The sequence below is a fragment of the Pseudochaenichthys georgianus genome, chromosome 4 (genome assembly GCF_902827115.2).
Source record: "Pseudochaenichthys georgianus chromosome 4, fPseGeo1.2, whole genome shotgun sequence".
NCBI lineage: Eukaryota > Metazoa > Chordata > Actinopteri > Perciformes > Channichthyidae > Pseudochaenichthys > Pseudochaenichthys georgianus.
In genome coordinates, this window is record NC_047506.1 from 21,745,806 (window position 1) to 21,763,336 (window position 17,531).

Here is a 17,531-nt window from a genome sequence, read left to right on the forward strand (position 1 = left end):
ATCTGTGTGTAGAGCAAGGTTGACGAGTCTGCTAATGATGGAACATGGGCGTTAGTAGACTAAGATAAACAATTGTACACTTTTCCACAGACCGTTTACTTTAACACAGACGTGGCATCCTTAATTTGCTGTTAAACGGCTCCATTCCATGGCTGTGTGGTTGGGTAACACAATGTTTGCCAAACTTTGCCTGGCTTCTGCTATGTTTGGTAATCTTCTGTCAGAAGGTTGTTGGAGAGATCCTGAAAGCCTGTAACAATCCCCTCCTAATGATACACACAGGGAGCAACACACACTGACAAGCTAACCAAGTTAGCCACTTGTTCCTGGAGAACCAGTCCACATTAAAAGCATTTTTTACTAGTGATGATGTTACTGCTGTACCGAAGCTTTGGAGTGTGGGTCGACTAATCCAGGTAGTCTTTTGTGCAGCGCGTATCGAAGTTTTTCCCAGTTATTCCCACAATATCCAAAAACTTTACCAAGCGGGTGCTTTTATTTTGAAATTACTACCGAGAGTTCTGCTCCGCGCCTCGCCACAAGGTTAAAGAAAAAAAAGTTGCATTGCTGTTGCATTTCTGTTTGCCGGGTTGAGAAAGAAAAGCAATATATACGAATTTAGACGGACTGACAGATCCACTGATGTATTATTTTTGAAACTTTTGGTAGTTCAAGATAGTCAGTGTTTCTTTGTGGATGTTTTATTTTGAAGGTTGTACCGGAAGCTCTACGAAATTACACACCTGACTTGACAGTCTGGGCTCTCCCACTCTGCGGCTGCTGGTCGCTGTCATCATGCAGGTGGAATCTGCGCAATGTAGCTCCGCGTAGGGACCTCCAAGCAGACAGATACCCGGTCTGCAGCGCTCACACACCGTACACTGGACTCTGGGGCTCTGGCTGCATTTACTAATGTGGATGACCTATTAACAACACTCGAAACAAAACTGAACACTTTTTGTTTCTGCTTACACTTGGTTATCATCGGGTTGTTTAAATATGCGGGCTTCATCAGTTTTTACCATACATTATAGCTAAATCAAACATTTCTTTAAGCAGTTTTCTGCTAGGATAACCACACTATGTTGTGGTGATGCTGTCAGGTTGTTTTTCTCTCCTTGCGCAGTGTAACTCAGCTGGAGACGCATAGGATGCCATGCAATCCTATAGTAGGTGACTCCAAGCTTGACAGGCAAACATTTCAAAGAAACGAAAAGGACGTAATCTTGCGGATATTGTCTGTTTAAACAAACGAACACAATGGACGAAGGCACTGCCAGCGAGACAGTCCCAGATCTGAAAGACATAGAGGTGAAAATCGGCCGGAAGACCCCCGAGGGTTTGCTCAGGTGGATGCGGGAGGAGGCGTCTTCTCACCGGGGAGATGCCAAGCTGGCCACCGCGCACGACACCAGTAAGGAGACGGGCAGGAAGAGTTTGGATGACAAGATCAGGAAATTGAAGCTGGAGATGGTGAGAGTACTCTGATCGAGCGCGCGCGTGTGTATGTGGGTGGGTGTGTGTACGCGTGCGCGTGTCCCAGGCTTGTTTTCTAGGATATGTCATTTAATGAAGTCCCCATCATATTGAGATATCATATTGATTAGGAATTTGAACCAGCTGCCCTGCTCCACTGGACTCTGTTGTTGTAAATATGTAAACATAAATCAGCAGATCAGTTTATCATGCCAGAGGGATGGTTAATTATCCTGTTTGACTCAAAAATATCTGTAAAACATTTTAAGTGACATTTTCTGACTGCAAGCATATCTTGTAAACCACGAATACCAAATGTTTTTATCTTTATATAAAATATTCCAATGATTTTCAGACTGATCCCTGAGATTTATTTTGTTCAGTTAATGAGAAGTCCTGAGAGATCATCCTGTCACTGCTCTCTGGTGGACAAATTGACCCTGTTAATCTAAATGACCTCAAACCCAGTTTACCATTGTTGTAGGTTAGGCTACTGCAATTTATTTGTCTCAGAATCAGACACTTTTACTGATAGGCAAAATTATACACCAACAATCAATATGATGGCAATTAGCTCATATCGGCTTGCGTGATTTATCGGTCTTACTGTACTTACTGTACATGTGCCATCTATCAATGATATCAAGGTTTTTTGTTTTATCACAGTTAAGAATGTTTCTATTGAGGTCACTGTATGAAATGTATCAGAGACATTTGTCATTGGATGTCTTTAATTAATATGGTTGTGGTTGGTAGAAAAGTAGTTGACCACTACAAATATGATGAACTCACAGTCTGTGTTTTGTCAGAGGGTTGACTCTCCAATTCCAATTCATACATTGCTATAGATGTATGCTTTTTCTCAACTATGATACCAATTTGTATACATACTTGGACTTACTTTTGGTCTGACATATTGGTACATGGATCCTTTGACGTATATATTAGTTAAAGTAATGTATTGTTTGAAAATCTCATTTTGTATTTGACATATTTAATGATTTAATTACATGAAGAAGCTTCAAAAACAAACTTTTTCCAGCCAAGGCTGCACTGTGTTTTGACAGCAGGTTATTTCTTGTTTAGCAGTCAATTTGTTCCATAAAAAAAAACAAGTCCCTCACTTGTTTACACATACTAAACAGTGGAGGTTATCAGCAATAATGCACCACTAAACTGTTCTGTGATCATGTATGTCATACATTCCTGTGGTTGTAAAAAGGAGCACATGCCCCACCATCAAACTACCAAACAAAGCAGGCTGTCTTCTGAGTGAATTGCTCCAAACATTGGAAACATTCGAACATCAACATCAGTTTTTGTCACATGGTAGAAGCATAAACTAATTTCACACCAGCGTTGCAGCAATGCCAGCTCATGAAGCCCAGATGTTGTTTAGAGGTCTGGAGACTCCTAAAAAGGAAATAGTCTCTCTCCATTAACTTCATCAGATGCACTTCATGTAATGTGAGCTTATAGCTACCATTTGGCCTCTGTTCCAATACCTTGCATTTAAGTGGTTTACATTTGTGCATGGGCATTTCAGGCAAATATACTGCATGTCACATTGTATATCAAATGGTGTTTTATTCATCAATGCATAATACATTACCATAAGCGTTTTAAATGTTAGCTTATTAAAACCAGGCGCCAGTGTCTAGAGAAATGTCTGTTAGTCAGCCTTTATCACATCTTCTGTTAATATATTTCTTAATCAACATTTTTGCAATACATTATTTGTTTGTGTTGTCACCAAATTCAAGGTCCCAAAGGACTCCATTGTCGAAGGATCTTCTGGTAAATACATGTTTGTAGAGTTGGACGTCGAGCCTTTACAGTGACATCACAATTCTGAATAGGATACATGGCATTAGTTTGGGTCCATTTAGTGACACCATCCCTCCTAGTTTTGTCAACATCAGACCAGACACTAAATTAAGTCCCAAACATTCCATGAACCTATTCATTGCATTTTTTTATTTTTTATTTTAATTTTGATATACTTTATTAATCCCCGTGGGGAAATTGTTTCTCTGCATTTGATCCTAGTGTTAGGAGCAGTGTGCTGCCATATTGAACGGCACCCGGGGAGCAGTGTAGGGAACGGTAGCACTTGGTCTTGCCGGGACTTGAACTGGTTGCCAAGCCAAGTCCCTATCGACTTCGCCACCACCGCCCAATATATATAGCAAATTATGACAATAATTAGGCATATCAAAGCCAACATAATTGTTGTAACAGACTCCATAGCCAGCAGTTTCCAATTTCGATTAATAAATCATCCGCGATATTGTATGAATCCGTTGAGGGCAGAGTGCCAGAGTTAACAAGTGTAGCTATTATTTAGATCTGCTTCAAAGAACGGAGGACTGAGAATGTTGTGTTAAAGAGCCACTTCCTGAAACTTCTAGCATAGAGAGAGAAAGAGAGAGTGTGTGTGTGTGTGTGTGTGTGTGTGTGTGTGTGTGTGTGTGTGTGTGTGTGTGTGTGTGTGTGTGTGTGTGTGTGTGTGTGTGTGTGTGTGTGTGTGTGTGTGTGTGTGTGTGTGTGTGTGTGTGTGTGTGTGTGTGTGTGTGTGTGTGTGTGTGTGTGTGTGTGTGTGTGTGTGTGTGTGTGTGTGTGTGTGAGAGAATGTGTATGTGTGTGGTTGCTTCATTCATCTATGAGAGTGGTGAGGTGTAATGGGAGTGCAGAATCAGTGTTGTTGCACTTTCATCTGAAATCTGCTTAGTAAGATGTACAGAGTCTCTGCAGAGTAATGCTAAATGGAAAAGCTCACATAAACACACAGTATATGTGCATTTATTTGATTTTGTGTGTGTGTGTGGTCAGTTTTTAGAATCATGACTCATCTGTTACTTTAACCGCACAGCATGGTGATGGCAGACTGCAGCATCTGTCTGCTGTAAGATCGAGGATTTTTCTTTAAATGTCTGTGTGTGTATTTGTGGGCGGAGTATTATTGTGTCACCATCACTAATGATATGATGCTCTGTTTCTTGTTAACTGTCTCCACTCCATGTTACACTGAAAGAAAGACACTGCCTTCAAATGTTATTTAACTTCACAGCAAAAACACCTCCATCAACCACAGTTAATAGTCAAGCTTTTAGGTTTGTACCACGAGCAATGCTATGAAGCCATTTTCAAGTTTTGACCCATTTTGTTTGCGCAGGTGGTGAAATGACCTAGTGTAGGTTGCAGTATTTTCATTAATCAACATGGTGGTGGTGACAGCAAAAAACATAGCTATGCAAAAGCGATAGGCAGGGAAGAAGATCACTAGTGGTGAGCAAATGAGAATGCAAACAACATGTTTGTCAGACTTCAAGGATACACCCAATCCATTTTGACGATGTAGTGCAGATTGCTTTTGATACATCACCAATTCAGCCATTACCATTAATCTTTTAGTCTATAACATTGCAGTCCAAAACAGTAAAAACTACTACAATTTCCGTAATAGGATGTCTTTCAGTGAGAAGGCTTTCGGTTTGATCTTCTTAGCTGTCTGATATCTGGCTTTAGTCCGTCTGCTGACATGTAGCCAGTAAACTGTACAGACACACACTTTTCTGATGATTGTGACTCAGTATGGTAGGGAACATTTTGCAGCACTGTGAGCTGAACTAAAATAAATATTGTTACTTAATGTTCATTGTTAATTTTAGTGTTGCTGTTTTACAGCTTCTGTCTTGTGCATTTGTCTCCAGCTGCCTAATGGAAGACACACTTTCCTCTGATGTAAACAGATTTACTGAATACAGAGACACTCCTTTAAAACCACATAAGACTGGCACGCATGCACGCACACACACAACACACACACTCACTGAGTGCCTTTTGTATCGTTGTTCCTTTTATGCATGATCTCCACCTATATTTCAGCTCTCAAAGGGAGACATACAGGCTGAATAGTGTGTTATTGCTCGGGGTATGACATTATTCCTTTTTTGTTCATTTCTTCTTGTCTCTTTCTGAAGCTTTTCTATGTCGTTCTCTATCTCTGTCTTTCACCTCTGGGCAGATGAATGACATTGCAAAGTCAGCTTTAAGTGTCTAGCTGAGCTCTAGAGGATCAAAATCTCAAAGTCTGTTTAATCTCAGTCTTCTATCTGCCAACTGACTATCTCCTTAAATACTTATTCTAATTAAATTGTTGACAAATGTCCTGAGACCATTACATCAATTTTTTTTTTAGGAAATGTGATTGCTGCTGGGCTATGCTCACATGTTTGTTTTTTCTAAAGGGAAGCAATACATTTGTCAGAAATGACACAATGTCACAAAAACAGATGGAACAATGCTTTGATCGACAGAGGCATGTGAGAGGAAATAAGACATCAAAACATGTGTGGATGTTTAACAGATCATTTGAAGGTGAATGCAGACAGATGGAGCAGTTGGAGGTTTACCGTGAGACGGGGCTGACCTTCTGCTGTCTATTGAGACTGTAGTAGGGACTCTGCAAGGTTGCCATATTTCCGCAGAGTTTGATTGGGAAGGTGAAACAACTCACTGACACCAGGGGACATGAGAGAGAGAGAGACCGGTGTTTATTTTGCTGGTGTACGAGGGAACGAGTGTGTGTTTGTGCTGCGCCTGCTAGCAGTGATTCAGCAGTCTGTAGCTGTGTGTCATTGGTAGGCTGTTGCCCACATGAGAGACTCTGCGTCATGCATCACAATTCAGATGAGTTGTCAACAATGAAGATAGCAAGAAACCCAAGCACTACACAAGACTCGCTGTAAAGAAGCCAACACTTATATCATCCAAGATTCAAATGTTTTCCGGACATAAAAAAATAAAACCTTAATTATATATTTTGAATTATAAGGATTATAAGGAGTTATTAACAGGCCATGTGTTATTTGAAAAGTATTTCTGCTGACAAAAAATATCTGTGAACAAAAGCTGAAGTTCATCTTACACTTTTGAACAGCATTACAGTAAAGGTCACTTCAATAGAGAACATTTATAGCTGAATATTGTTTGCATTACTCATACAGTTCTGTACCAGATATAAAAAGCAAGAAAAGGAGCTTTCCAGAATCCTATGGATCAGCCGGGGGGAGCAGGGAAACTAAAATCTGTTTGGCCGTGTAATGATGGCATAAACATGAACAAAATGATTAATGTGTGTTTTAGGGCTTCAAAAGACCTGCTTGACCTCTTCCTGCTCTCACCATGAATGGTGAAATATAAATGTAAGTAATAAATGTTTTGGTTCCAGTTTGACCTTTTTCATTCAGGTGGGACATCTCCATAATGAGCTCATCCTATAATTAATGGCTCTAAAAAATCCTTAAATAATAAAAACATCAAATCATTTCTGTAGCATAACAAGCAATACATCACAGTTGGCATGCATGTGAACTGAACAGTTTCCACTGTTGGCACAAAGATAGAAATGTATAATAGAAATATTTGCATAACTTCATTTAACAAAAAACTGAATATTATCTTTATATTTTACAAAATTGATTTACAGATTTATAACCAACCCAACATTTTATAGAACAAACAGTTATTTAAAAAAAAATTACTATCCCTACATTTTAGTTCATTTTTCTATCAATTTACTTAGAGACTTTTTCATTTACTTTGACATGCATGTCAAATGTTTAAATGTAGGTTTAGTTAGGATACAGATCAATTTCTACTGTCTTTCTGTAAAATGCAGCCTAACGGAGAATGAATGGTACACTGCAGTTTGAGAGCAACCATGAATTTATCTATATTATCAGACAGCTCAGCAACCGAGTGAGCACAGACTAGAACATTGCATTAGCATTGTGCCACCTCAGCGCTGACAGACACGGAGCTACTTTTACTGCCACCCTCATTAGGCACTCAGTCTCTGCCAGCTTCATAAAACCTCAAACCTCAAACCTGAACCCCACCCCAAATGTCTGACTGTTCCCGGGACGCCAACTGGTTAACAGCCACACAAAAAGACAGATCTGGCACCCCTCACTGCAATGTGTGCTTTTATGTTTTTCTTGTACAGTAGAGGTGGACTGACGCTATGAATAAGCAGATGAAGATATCTTTATCTGTATCTTGAGGTTTTGCCTCTCATTTATCTGACTGTTCCTTAATTTCCTGTTGTCAAAGCTGTCTCTGCCAGTTGTATTTGGCCTACAGTGTGAGTTTGGCATCAGCAGATCTGCACCACATTGACCACATAGCTCCTTCTTATCCATTCATGCATTCAGAATTATGTTTACATACCTTTGTGTGTTCCTGTATTTATTGATTTTGAGACAAATATATTTTCCCACCATCACATTGTTGGATAATAATCCTCTGGCACACACTTTGGTATAAGTAAATGCATCCAATCTAAAAGCCAAAAAGTTAAAAGTTCAACTCTCCCCAAACGGGTCTGGAGGTGTAGTCTGAAAAAGAGGTTTTGTTGGGACTCTTCCTGCATTGTAAGACAGAAAGCTAGTTTCCACTATCTTCATCATGCATGTCATTTTGAATGAACACTTTGTTTTTGGTTCAAATTAAAGTCTTGCTTTGGCTTATGTTTGGCTAAGGTTTGGCTTATGTTTGGCTAAGGTTTGGCTTATGTTTGGCTAAGGTTTGGCTAAGGTTAGGTCTGCAGTGGTTATGGTTTAGGGTTTTGGGTAAGTCTATGTCCTCACAAGCCCCACAAATAGCCCATTACAAAGTGTAAGGCAATCTGATGAAGTAACAGTGTTTGAGTTTATGATGTAGGCCATATGGCATGGGTAACGTAGTGGGCTGTATGTAAGACGATCCCACCTTCACATACTACATGTAAGGGCTGTAAAAGTGAGGTGCTATCTTTCTCTGATTGCATCATTTAAAGGATTTATAGACGCAATAAGAGGTCAATGAAGCCAATATTTCCAATGAAAAAGCAAAACGTATTATTTTACACAGCTTTTCTTGTACATGGAAGAGTCTCAGGCTCTTAAACACACTGACAGGGAGAGGTTTTATTTTTGATGTTTTGGGGATCATTAAAGAAAACTGCTGCTGACATTATGCATGACCAAGAGATAAACAGCCTGGCAGCTTTTACGAATCAATATGTCTCTGCCCACTGTTTTATTGACACAACCTGGATGGTCATAAGGAAATAAGAGAGAGACTCCTAAAGGTCAGAGAGCAAAGATCTTTCATGCATCTAACATTGGAAAACCGCTATACGTGCAGTTCTCATTCATAACACTCCGTTCGATGTCTCACTATGGGATGCGCCTCATCGCGGAGCAAACAGAAGCATCAATCTCATTACGCCAATCCTGATTGGCTGGTGATCTTGACGTCAGCGTCAGGGGAAATCACCCCCTATAAGTAGCTTGCGCCACAACGCATGCGTCATTCAAACACCTCTTCTCGCTTCAGAGCACATCTCTACAGTAGCCGGGCAAGCTTCACTGTCCACAGACTGAACCCAAATACCCATTTCGGTCGACGGGCGCTCGCCGGCTACTCCTTCTGCTTCGCAGGAAGACGGTAGTACTAACGCTGTTAGTACTTGACTAACAAGTAAGGTAGGTCCGATTTTTTCAAGCTAGCAACACACCTGTTGCTAGCTCGCACCCTCTCTACCGACACCACGGTAGCGAGGAAGTTTTTTCTTTTCTCTTCCCCACGGAGGGGAAAAGGATTAAAAGAGGAGCATACTGCCACACCAGTCAGTATTCTCCGGGATTAAAAGACCCACACCGTCCTCTTTCCCCGGATTAAGGGGGTAATACCTTTTTTTCCCGTCCCACCTGTCGAGAGCGGGCCCTCTCCACGCCACGAGGCGACAAAGATGGACGCCCCTCTCCCTCACACCAGAGGAGTCAGGGACTCGGTGGCTCGACTCTGCGGCTGCGGGTTGAAGATCTCGGGCACAGACACACACCAGATCTGTTAGTCCTGCCTCAGGCTGGAACACGCCTGAGGCGCTATCGACAACCCCGGCTCATGCGGACATTGTGTCCGCTTCACTGTCAAGAGCCTCCTCCGACGGCTAGCGAAACAAGCTAGCCTGTCGGAACAGGACCCCCCCATGTCCATGGACCCGCCGGCCGGCAGTCAAGACACGGGGGCGTCTGCCACAGAGAGTGAACCCCTCTCCGTGTCGGTCTGGGGCTCATCATCAGCGATGGCCTCAGAACCGGAATCCCGCGCCCTGACAGGCCGGGACCCGGTTACGACAAGAACCCGTTCCCGCGCTTTACCAAGCTGGGGCTCCCAGTTAGACCTCACCATGGTCTCACCCGCGGAGGATGTCCTCGAGTTGGACTATGAGGAGGACGAGGAGGGGGACGCTCTGGCGTTCCTCCTGTCCGAGTCGGATGACCAAGAAGAGGACGCCTTCATGTCATCGGCCCAGGCTGCAAAGCCTGGAGCGAGGGCTGCTCTCCCGGGCGACAGCACACCAGCTTCGCCCGGTCTGAGCATGGACCTGCAGGCCGTGTGCAAACGCGCTGCGGTCAGACTCAACGTTCCGTGGCCTGAAATGGCCAAGGAGACCTCCAGGTCCCGCTACGAGGGGAAGCATCTTCCCCAAACAGCGGGCAAAGGGAGGCAACTCCTCCCGGTGTTTCCGGAAATGTTGGATGAAGTGTCGGTCTCGTGGAGAGACCGGCCCTTCAGCAACAAGATCCCAATCCAGGGTGCCTCCTCCCTGGATTGCGATGGAATGGAGAGGCTCGGCCTGCTCCGCATACCGCCCATGGAACCGCTGGTGGCGGCCCACCTTCTACCGAAGGTGGGCCCCTCACCGAGCAGGAACCCCACGCTGCCAGCAAAGGCGGACCGCTTTCAGTCCACAATGACTGAAAAGTCCTATAAAGCTGCAGCGCTGTCCGCCAGGGCCCTGAACGTGTCCTCGCTGCTAACCGCCTACCAAGCGGACCAAAGTCATGGGGATCATGGTGGTGCAGGAAAGAGCAAGATGGCTCAACCTCACCAACCTCCCTGACCGAGAAAGGGAAGATGTGCTGGATATGCCCATCGTTCCCGAGGGAATTTTCGTCTCCGCTCTCGCCTCCATGCAAAGGAGGTGCGAGACAAAGAAGAAGGAGGACGAGGCACTCCACCTCTGCCTCCCTCAAAGGGTCCAGCCGCTGCCCTCGCAGCAGCAGTCCTTCACCCAAGCGAACTCTGCCCGGTTCAAAGCACCGGTAAAGCAGAGGTCGCAGCCCACCCCGAGTCCCCAGCCCAGGCTGGAGACAAGGGCAAGTTGGCCGTGAAAATCAGCCAACCCAGAATTTCGGCCAGCAGTCGAGGAAGAAGAAGCGAGCGGCGTGACAGCCCCTCCTTCTCCCCTCCGTGACTGTGTTCCCGCCGCCTCGAGAGATGCCTCAACACCATCCTCAAGTCCGCACAAACACATGTCACATGCTGATTGATTCCTCTGTCATAAAACATTTGCCGCTGACGCATCCAGGCTTCAGGCCGAGGGCGCAGCTCAAAAAAATGAAAAGAAAATCAATAAAACCAATAAACAGCCCGCCAATTCTTCCCCTTCTGAGAGCAGCTACGGCATCTCTCAAAAGGCGGATTATTGACGGGTCTGTGAAGGCACCACCGCCACGCGCAGTGCCGGCTGGGGCTTTAAGGGCACCACCATCACGCGCATGCGCAGTGCCGGCTGGGGCCGTAAAGGCACCACCGACACGCGCAGGCGCAGTGCCGGCTGGAGCTGTAAAGGCACCACCGACACGCGCAGGCGCAGTGCCGGCTGGAGCCGTAAGCGTGACATCTCAGCTGGCTCTAAGGAGCATACAGCAGGAGATACTCACGACATCTGCCTGGGCTTCTCAAAACAGTTATACTTTATCTGTTTTCACAAGCCCAGAGAGAGTCAACCCACATTCTGGAGAGAGAGGCTCTCTCTCGCCTAGAAAGAAGGGTTTTATCTATAATGCCCGCCGAGCGGAGTCAGATCACGCAGACAAATGTCCTCGTAAAGCACCCGCTCAACATGGGTCTCATAATAAAACTAAACCCTGCGCGCCACGGCGAGTATTGGTTATTATGTAATGCGTAGTGGCACTACACCCGACTTTTTTAGTGCGGGACGCGCCTACGGGTGCTGTCCTTTCACGGAACGTGGTCACCACGGACGCATGTCAGACAGGCTGATAGGGTATTTACGAGGGTCGCCCTGTGAGAGGTCTCTAGAGCAGAGACCTCCAGCGGGCGCACGTAAATTACCCGGAGCTTTTAGCGGTGTTCCCCACCCTAAAACGCTTCCTGCCTTCTCTCAGAGGACACCATGTCCTCGTGAGGACAGACAACACGATAGCGTGTATGAACCGCCAAGGGAGGTTGCGTTGTCTCCAGTCACACACACTGGCACACAAACTGATCCCTTGGAGCGGCAGACGTCTCCTCTCTCTGAGAGCGACACAGGTACCGGGAGGGATGCACCTCAGGACAGAACTACTGTCCAGAGGTGCACCACTCTATGCAGACTGGACTCCACATCCAAGGATCGTGAGTCCACTGTGGGTGCGTTACGGCGGAGCCGCGTTAGACGGGGACGCACTCATACACGATTGACCTCCGGGTCCTCTGTACGCGTTCCCACCCCTGGCTCTGTTACCCCCAACTCTGGCCAGAGTGAAGGAGCAACGCCACACACTTACTCTGATGTTTCCACCCTAGCCCGCAACGTACGGACTGGCGGAGATATATCAGCTGTTGTGCGGGCAGCCATGGCAGCCCCCACCACGCAGGGACAGATTTTCTCATGCGGGGGGGGCGATCCTTCACCCACGTCCAGAGCGCGGGGCACTATGGGCCTGACCCGTGAGTGGTACAATCTGAATACAGTGGGACTCCCTCAGAAGGTGATAAACACTATTCAGAGTGCGAGAGCTTCCTCCACCAGGTCTCTTTACGACTGTAAGTGGAGGGTGTTTGAGGAGTGGTGCTTTCAAGAAGGACACATCTCTTTTCAATGTCCTGTCGGGGTGATTTTATCATTTCTACAGGACTTGATCGATAAACACAGAGCTTTCTCCACGATCAAGGTGTACCTGGCTGCTATTGCTGCATGCCATGTGGGCTTTGAGGGTAAGACGGCTAGCCAACATCCTTTGGTTTGCCATTTTATGAAGGGAGCTCGCAGGCTCCTCCCTGTCTCCAGGCCGCTGGTGCCCTTATGGGACCTGGCAGTGGTTTTAAATGGGCTCAGAATGACCCCATTTGAACCCCTGGAAGGAGCTGACATGAAACATCTGTCACTCAAGACAGTGCTGTTATTGGCCCTGGCATCCGCCAAGCGGGTCAGCGATATTCATGCACTGTCTGTACATCCCTCATGCACTCAGTTCACCCCAGGGCAAACGAGAGTGTTGTTGAAACCCAACCCTGCCTTTACACCAAAGGTGGTTGGTTCGTGTACCCCAATTGACATTGAGGCATTTCCTCCGCCGCTGGTTTCCTCCGGGGAGCAGCAGCAGGATCTGTTGTGTCCAGTCCGGGCTTTACACACATATATGGTCAGATCAAAAGAGCTTCGTCCTAATGACCAACTCTTCGTGTCCTGGGCTAACCCTCACAAGGACAAGCCTGTTACTAAGCAACGGCTCTCCCACTGGATTGTGGAGGCAATTGCTTTGGCCTATACGAGTCAGAATTTGCAAGCACCTTCGGGTCTGCGGGCTCACTCGACTCGGGGCCTGGCTACATACTGGGCTTTGTTCAAGGGTGTTTCCATCCAAGACATCTGTGCAGCGGCGAGCTGGTCCTCGCCGCTTACTTTTGTCCGCTTTTACAGGCTAGACGTCTCCGCTCCAAGCGTGGCCCGAGCAGTGCTGGGCACCTTGTTGAGTCGGGACTCTACCTGTTAAATTCTGGTTGATCGGTGATTTTCGAGATAAGCTCGTCTGGCAATACGGGAGCTACAATTTCCCATAGTGAGACATCGAACGGAGTGTTATGAATGAGAACTATAGGTTACTTACGTAACCCCAGTTCTAAGAGTAACATGAGTGAGATGTCTCACCAGACGGCCCTCCTTGCTATGGTGAAGCGAGAAGAGGTGCTTATTTTTGAATGACGCATGCGTTGTGGCGCAAGCTACTTATAGGCGGTGATTTCCCCTGACGCTGACGTCAAGATCACCAGCCAATCAGGATTGGCGTAATGAGATTGATGCTTCTGTTTGCTCCGCGATGAGGCGCATCCCATAGTGAGACATCTCACTTCATGTTACTCTGAAGCCGGGGGTTACGTAAGTAACCTATATTTTTTTGACCATGCACTTACAGTTTATGTGTTATTTTACCACATTTACAACTGTGAAATGATTTGATGTCTTCTTACACACTATAAGAATCAGATACAGAAATGCTTTACATTTATTTGGCCTGAACATGCAATGTTTTTATATTTGATCTTACTGTAAGAATATTTCATTTAGAGTAAGGTACTAGTTACTTAAACAATTATGCATTTTTTTGTCTTTTTACTTGTAACCGATTCATTTTACATCTTTCATTAATGATAATTTGTACTTCTGGGAATAACAGAACATATAACATATTGTAGGTGTGATTATGTATGAAACCGGTCTGATTAATTATCTGAGACAAACAAAACAACATAATGTAAGAAATGGTAGTCTATGCTTTTTATAAACATTTTAGTGACTACAGAAAAATGGTGCTTGAAAAAGATAGACACTGTTGGGTCACAGTAAACAACGAAATAACAAGGAGAAACATTGCAACGTCGAGGAAACAGAGATACTGAAAGATTTAAGGTTTGAAGGAGGCTGCTAATCTGCAGAGAGGGGTGGGTAGCTCTGAATGTCGGTGCCATATATCACCTCCTGGCCCTGCACCTCACCGCAGACCTCTGCTGATGTATTCTGGGGAGGGATTTTCCATGACCGCAGCCGTCTTTTCCCTCTTTTTCATCGTTTAGCTTTTTCAACCTCCAACACACACTTCATTTTAGATTCTGATTAATCATTATTTCATTTATAACACCAGATGACATCATGACTAAATAAAGGTTTGACTATTTCTGTACCATTTACAGCGCATTTAGACATCTTTGTAAAGATTTTTCTTCCCTTGATCTTATGTTCAAATGTCTTTCCACTGTAACTTCCATCACTCAACAGCTTTTCTGAGGAGTTAGTTCTGTTCTGTTCTCTTCTAATTCTGTCTCTTGGCTTCTTCTCTTTACCCCCCCTTATTTGTTTCCTGGTCGCTGGGTATACTTGACCTGCCAGCTTCTGTTATACTTTACTTCCTATTATGGTAATCTGTTAAGGTTTAATAGCATTATAATGGTGTTTGCAAACGCCTGTGGAGCCAAAGCTGAATGCCTAAAATATATAGTCCTTGTGGTTCCCCGGGTTGGTTTGTTTGGCTCCCAATCCCATAAAGAAAATGTTTTCCCTGTTGCAAACTGCAGACTATCTAAACACGAACTTCGTGTTTTGATAACACCATAACAATAGTCATAAACTTTGTAAATTAACCCACTTCTCCTTTACTTCGCAGGCTCACTTGCGCTCAGTGGACGTGAAGATCTTGCAGCAGTTGCTGGCGGTCCATGAAGGCATCGAGGCGGTGAAATGGCTGCTGGAGGAGCGCAGCACGCTCACAAGCCGCTGCAGCAGCCTGACCAGCAGCCAGTACAGCTTGGGTGAGGGCCCCGACACCTCGTGGAGAGGCTCCTGGAGCAGCCTGCAGGACCCCAACGACAAGCTGGATAACATCTCCATCGGCAGCTACCTGGACACCTTGGCGGATGACATGGATGAGTATTGCCCCTCCAGCTCGGATTCGGTCATCTGCTCCACCACCCCAATGGTCTCAGAGGCTACTGCTGCGGGCCGGACAGTGGGAGGCCCCGGGGCCACGGTCACTGCACCTGGTTCTGCTTCTGGGGCTGTGGGAGTCCGGACTTTGGTAAATGAAAATGGAACTGGGGTTGGAAATGGGAAACCAGCTTTTCCATTAACCTCTTCCCAAGCCAAGCCTGAAGGCCCCAAACAAGACGCTCTGGTTTGGACGAAGGCTTCTGAGATCGATAAAGAAAGCCCAGTTTCTAAGGCCAATAACCAGACTCAAGTCATCAAGGCTAATGCTGTCTTGGAGAAACCAAACGTGCAGACAGGCAGCCCAACCCGCCCAATGCGCCCAAGCCTCAACGAGAAACTGGGAACCAACCAGAGCCCCAAACTCAAACCTTACAAAAATGGAACGATCGACTTGGATACTTGCAAAATGAACGGCAAAATGCATCTAGAGTATGACTCGCACTGGCGATGGGTGCAGTCGCAAGAAGATGTGACGTTTTTATAAGAGGGATAATGACAGAGGGGACTAAAGCCACTATTGAACACCCCTCTGATAATATATAGGCCAGATCCCTGAAGGATAACAGAAGAAGAGTGAACTGCTGATGTATGACACACCCAGCAAGGCTTTCCTTGTTGACAGACACTGGGTTTGTTGTGCCCTCCTGTGACTGCACTAACTTTCTATGAAACATTGAGGTCAGTATTATGCTGGACGCACATTTCAGGATTTTGAACATGATATAGCCAAACAGGGCTGCCTAAGAAAAATTCAGAAAAGACCATTTTGAAATCCTGTGTCATAGGATTACCTCAGGGTATTTATTTTCCGCCCAAAATTTGGTTTATTTTCTAAAGCACAGTATGATGACCTGCCGGAGAACTGAAACATATAACCTGTGTAAATTAAAAGATTTGAATTATAATTAGACTTTTTATTCCCCCCAAAAAAATCCCATAAACTACAATTTATTTGCACATACCCCTCAAAGAATATTGCTCTGGGATCTCCTTAATCACTTTATATGTCCAGGGATGGGCCTATAAGTCTGATGGCACTGATAAAGACGATTGTACTGCATGAAAATTAATAGAAGACCAAAGTCTTCCCTTCTTCTTTTTGTCAGAAATGTAATTAATGCTACAAATCGTTTGTCTTAGGCAATATAACTAAGCACTTGGTGGTCATATACAGTATTACTTAATAAATTGTTAACAAAACCTGAATATTAAAGCTTGTTTCTTCGAACGTGTTGCTGCCTGTCAAAAAGTAGAAGATATTAAAATAGATCACAGAGCACTGAGGTTAGTGAAGGTTTCCCTTATTGAGAAATAATGTACTAATTTGTGTTTTTGTGAAGCTAAATGCCTTCAGTGCTTATCCAATCATCTGCAATATTGTATGTTCCTTAAATCGCAATACAGCTACTCTGTGCATCAGGTACTAGTCGTAATTGGTTGTAGGCAAATACTAAATATGGCTGAATTATTTTTATTTTTTAAAATTGTAATCCTTATGGTTACCACGTTTTTCTAAGCTGATGTTGTGCCTGATTGGTGTAAACCTTAACTGCATATGCCTGTACCTTTCCCTCCTGAGATGACTGCACTGCTGTTATGATAATCTGAGTTTTTGTACTCCTTTTATTCTTTTTTGTCTCTTGCTTGCGTGTACAAATGGCTCGACCACCAGTCTGTGTGCTCTCGCCATGTGAGTGTTGACTGGTAAATGTGTTACGTTGGCTTGGCTCGGTGGATATTGCATGCTGTGCTGAGAGCTTTATTGGTTGTATCTTGAGAAATGTGTGGAAGACCTAAAACAATCAGAGAAGAACAGCAATATTTCTTGAAGCCTTTCTAGTGGCTTATATAAGCAACCTCTTCTCAAATCTAATATTATCATCCGTTCCTCAGGAGTTTCCAAGACTACTGGCAGGGAGAGGGTGTGTGTGTGTGTGTGTGTGTGTGTGTGTGTGTGTGTGTGTGTGTGTGTGTGTGTGTGTGTGTGTGTGTGTGTGTGTGTGTGTGTGTGTGTGTGTGTGTGTGTGTGTGTGGTGTGTGTGTGTGTGTGTGTGTGTGTGTGTGTGTGTGTGTGTGTGTGTGTGTGTGTGTGTGTGTGTGTGTGTGTGTGTGTGTGTGTGTGTGTGTGTGTGTGTGTGTGTGTGTGTGTGACTGTTCAGTGACTGAGGTTTGGATAAGAATAGACAAGTCTCCAACGGTTTTAGTTCATTCATCACAGTATTACAACATC

At 44.8% G+C, this 17,531-nt stretch overlaps 1 protein-coding gene across 1 annotated transcript; it reads left to right on the forward strand.

Moving 5' to 3' along the window:
* The first annotated feature begins 807 nt into the window (after positions 1–807).
* Positions 808–17,276, forward strand: lurap1 (leucine rich adaptor protein 1). The gene is made up of 2 exons (XM_034081552.2): positions 808–1,473; positions 14,979–17,276. The coding sequence occupies exons 1-2, from the start codon at positions 1,261–1,263 to the stop codon at positions 15,783–15,785; spliced, it is 1,020 nt and encodes a 339-aa protein (XP_033937443.1). The 5' UTR covers positions 808–1,260; the 3' UTR covers positions 15,786–17,276.
* Positions 17,277–17,531: the final 255 nt, after the last annotated feature.

Coding starts and splice junctions, on each gene's coding strand:
- lurap1 (XM_034081552.2), top strand. CDS start 1,261: ATGGACGAAGGCACTGCCAGCGAGACAGTCCCAGATCTGAAAGACATA. Junction 1,474..14,978: donor GGAAATTGAAGCTGGAGATG/GTGAGAGTACTC, acceptor TTTACTTCGCAG/GCTCACTTGCGCTCAGTGGA.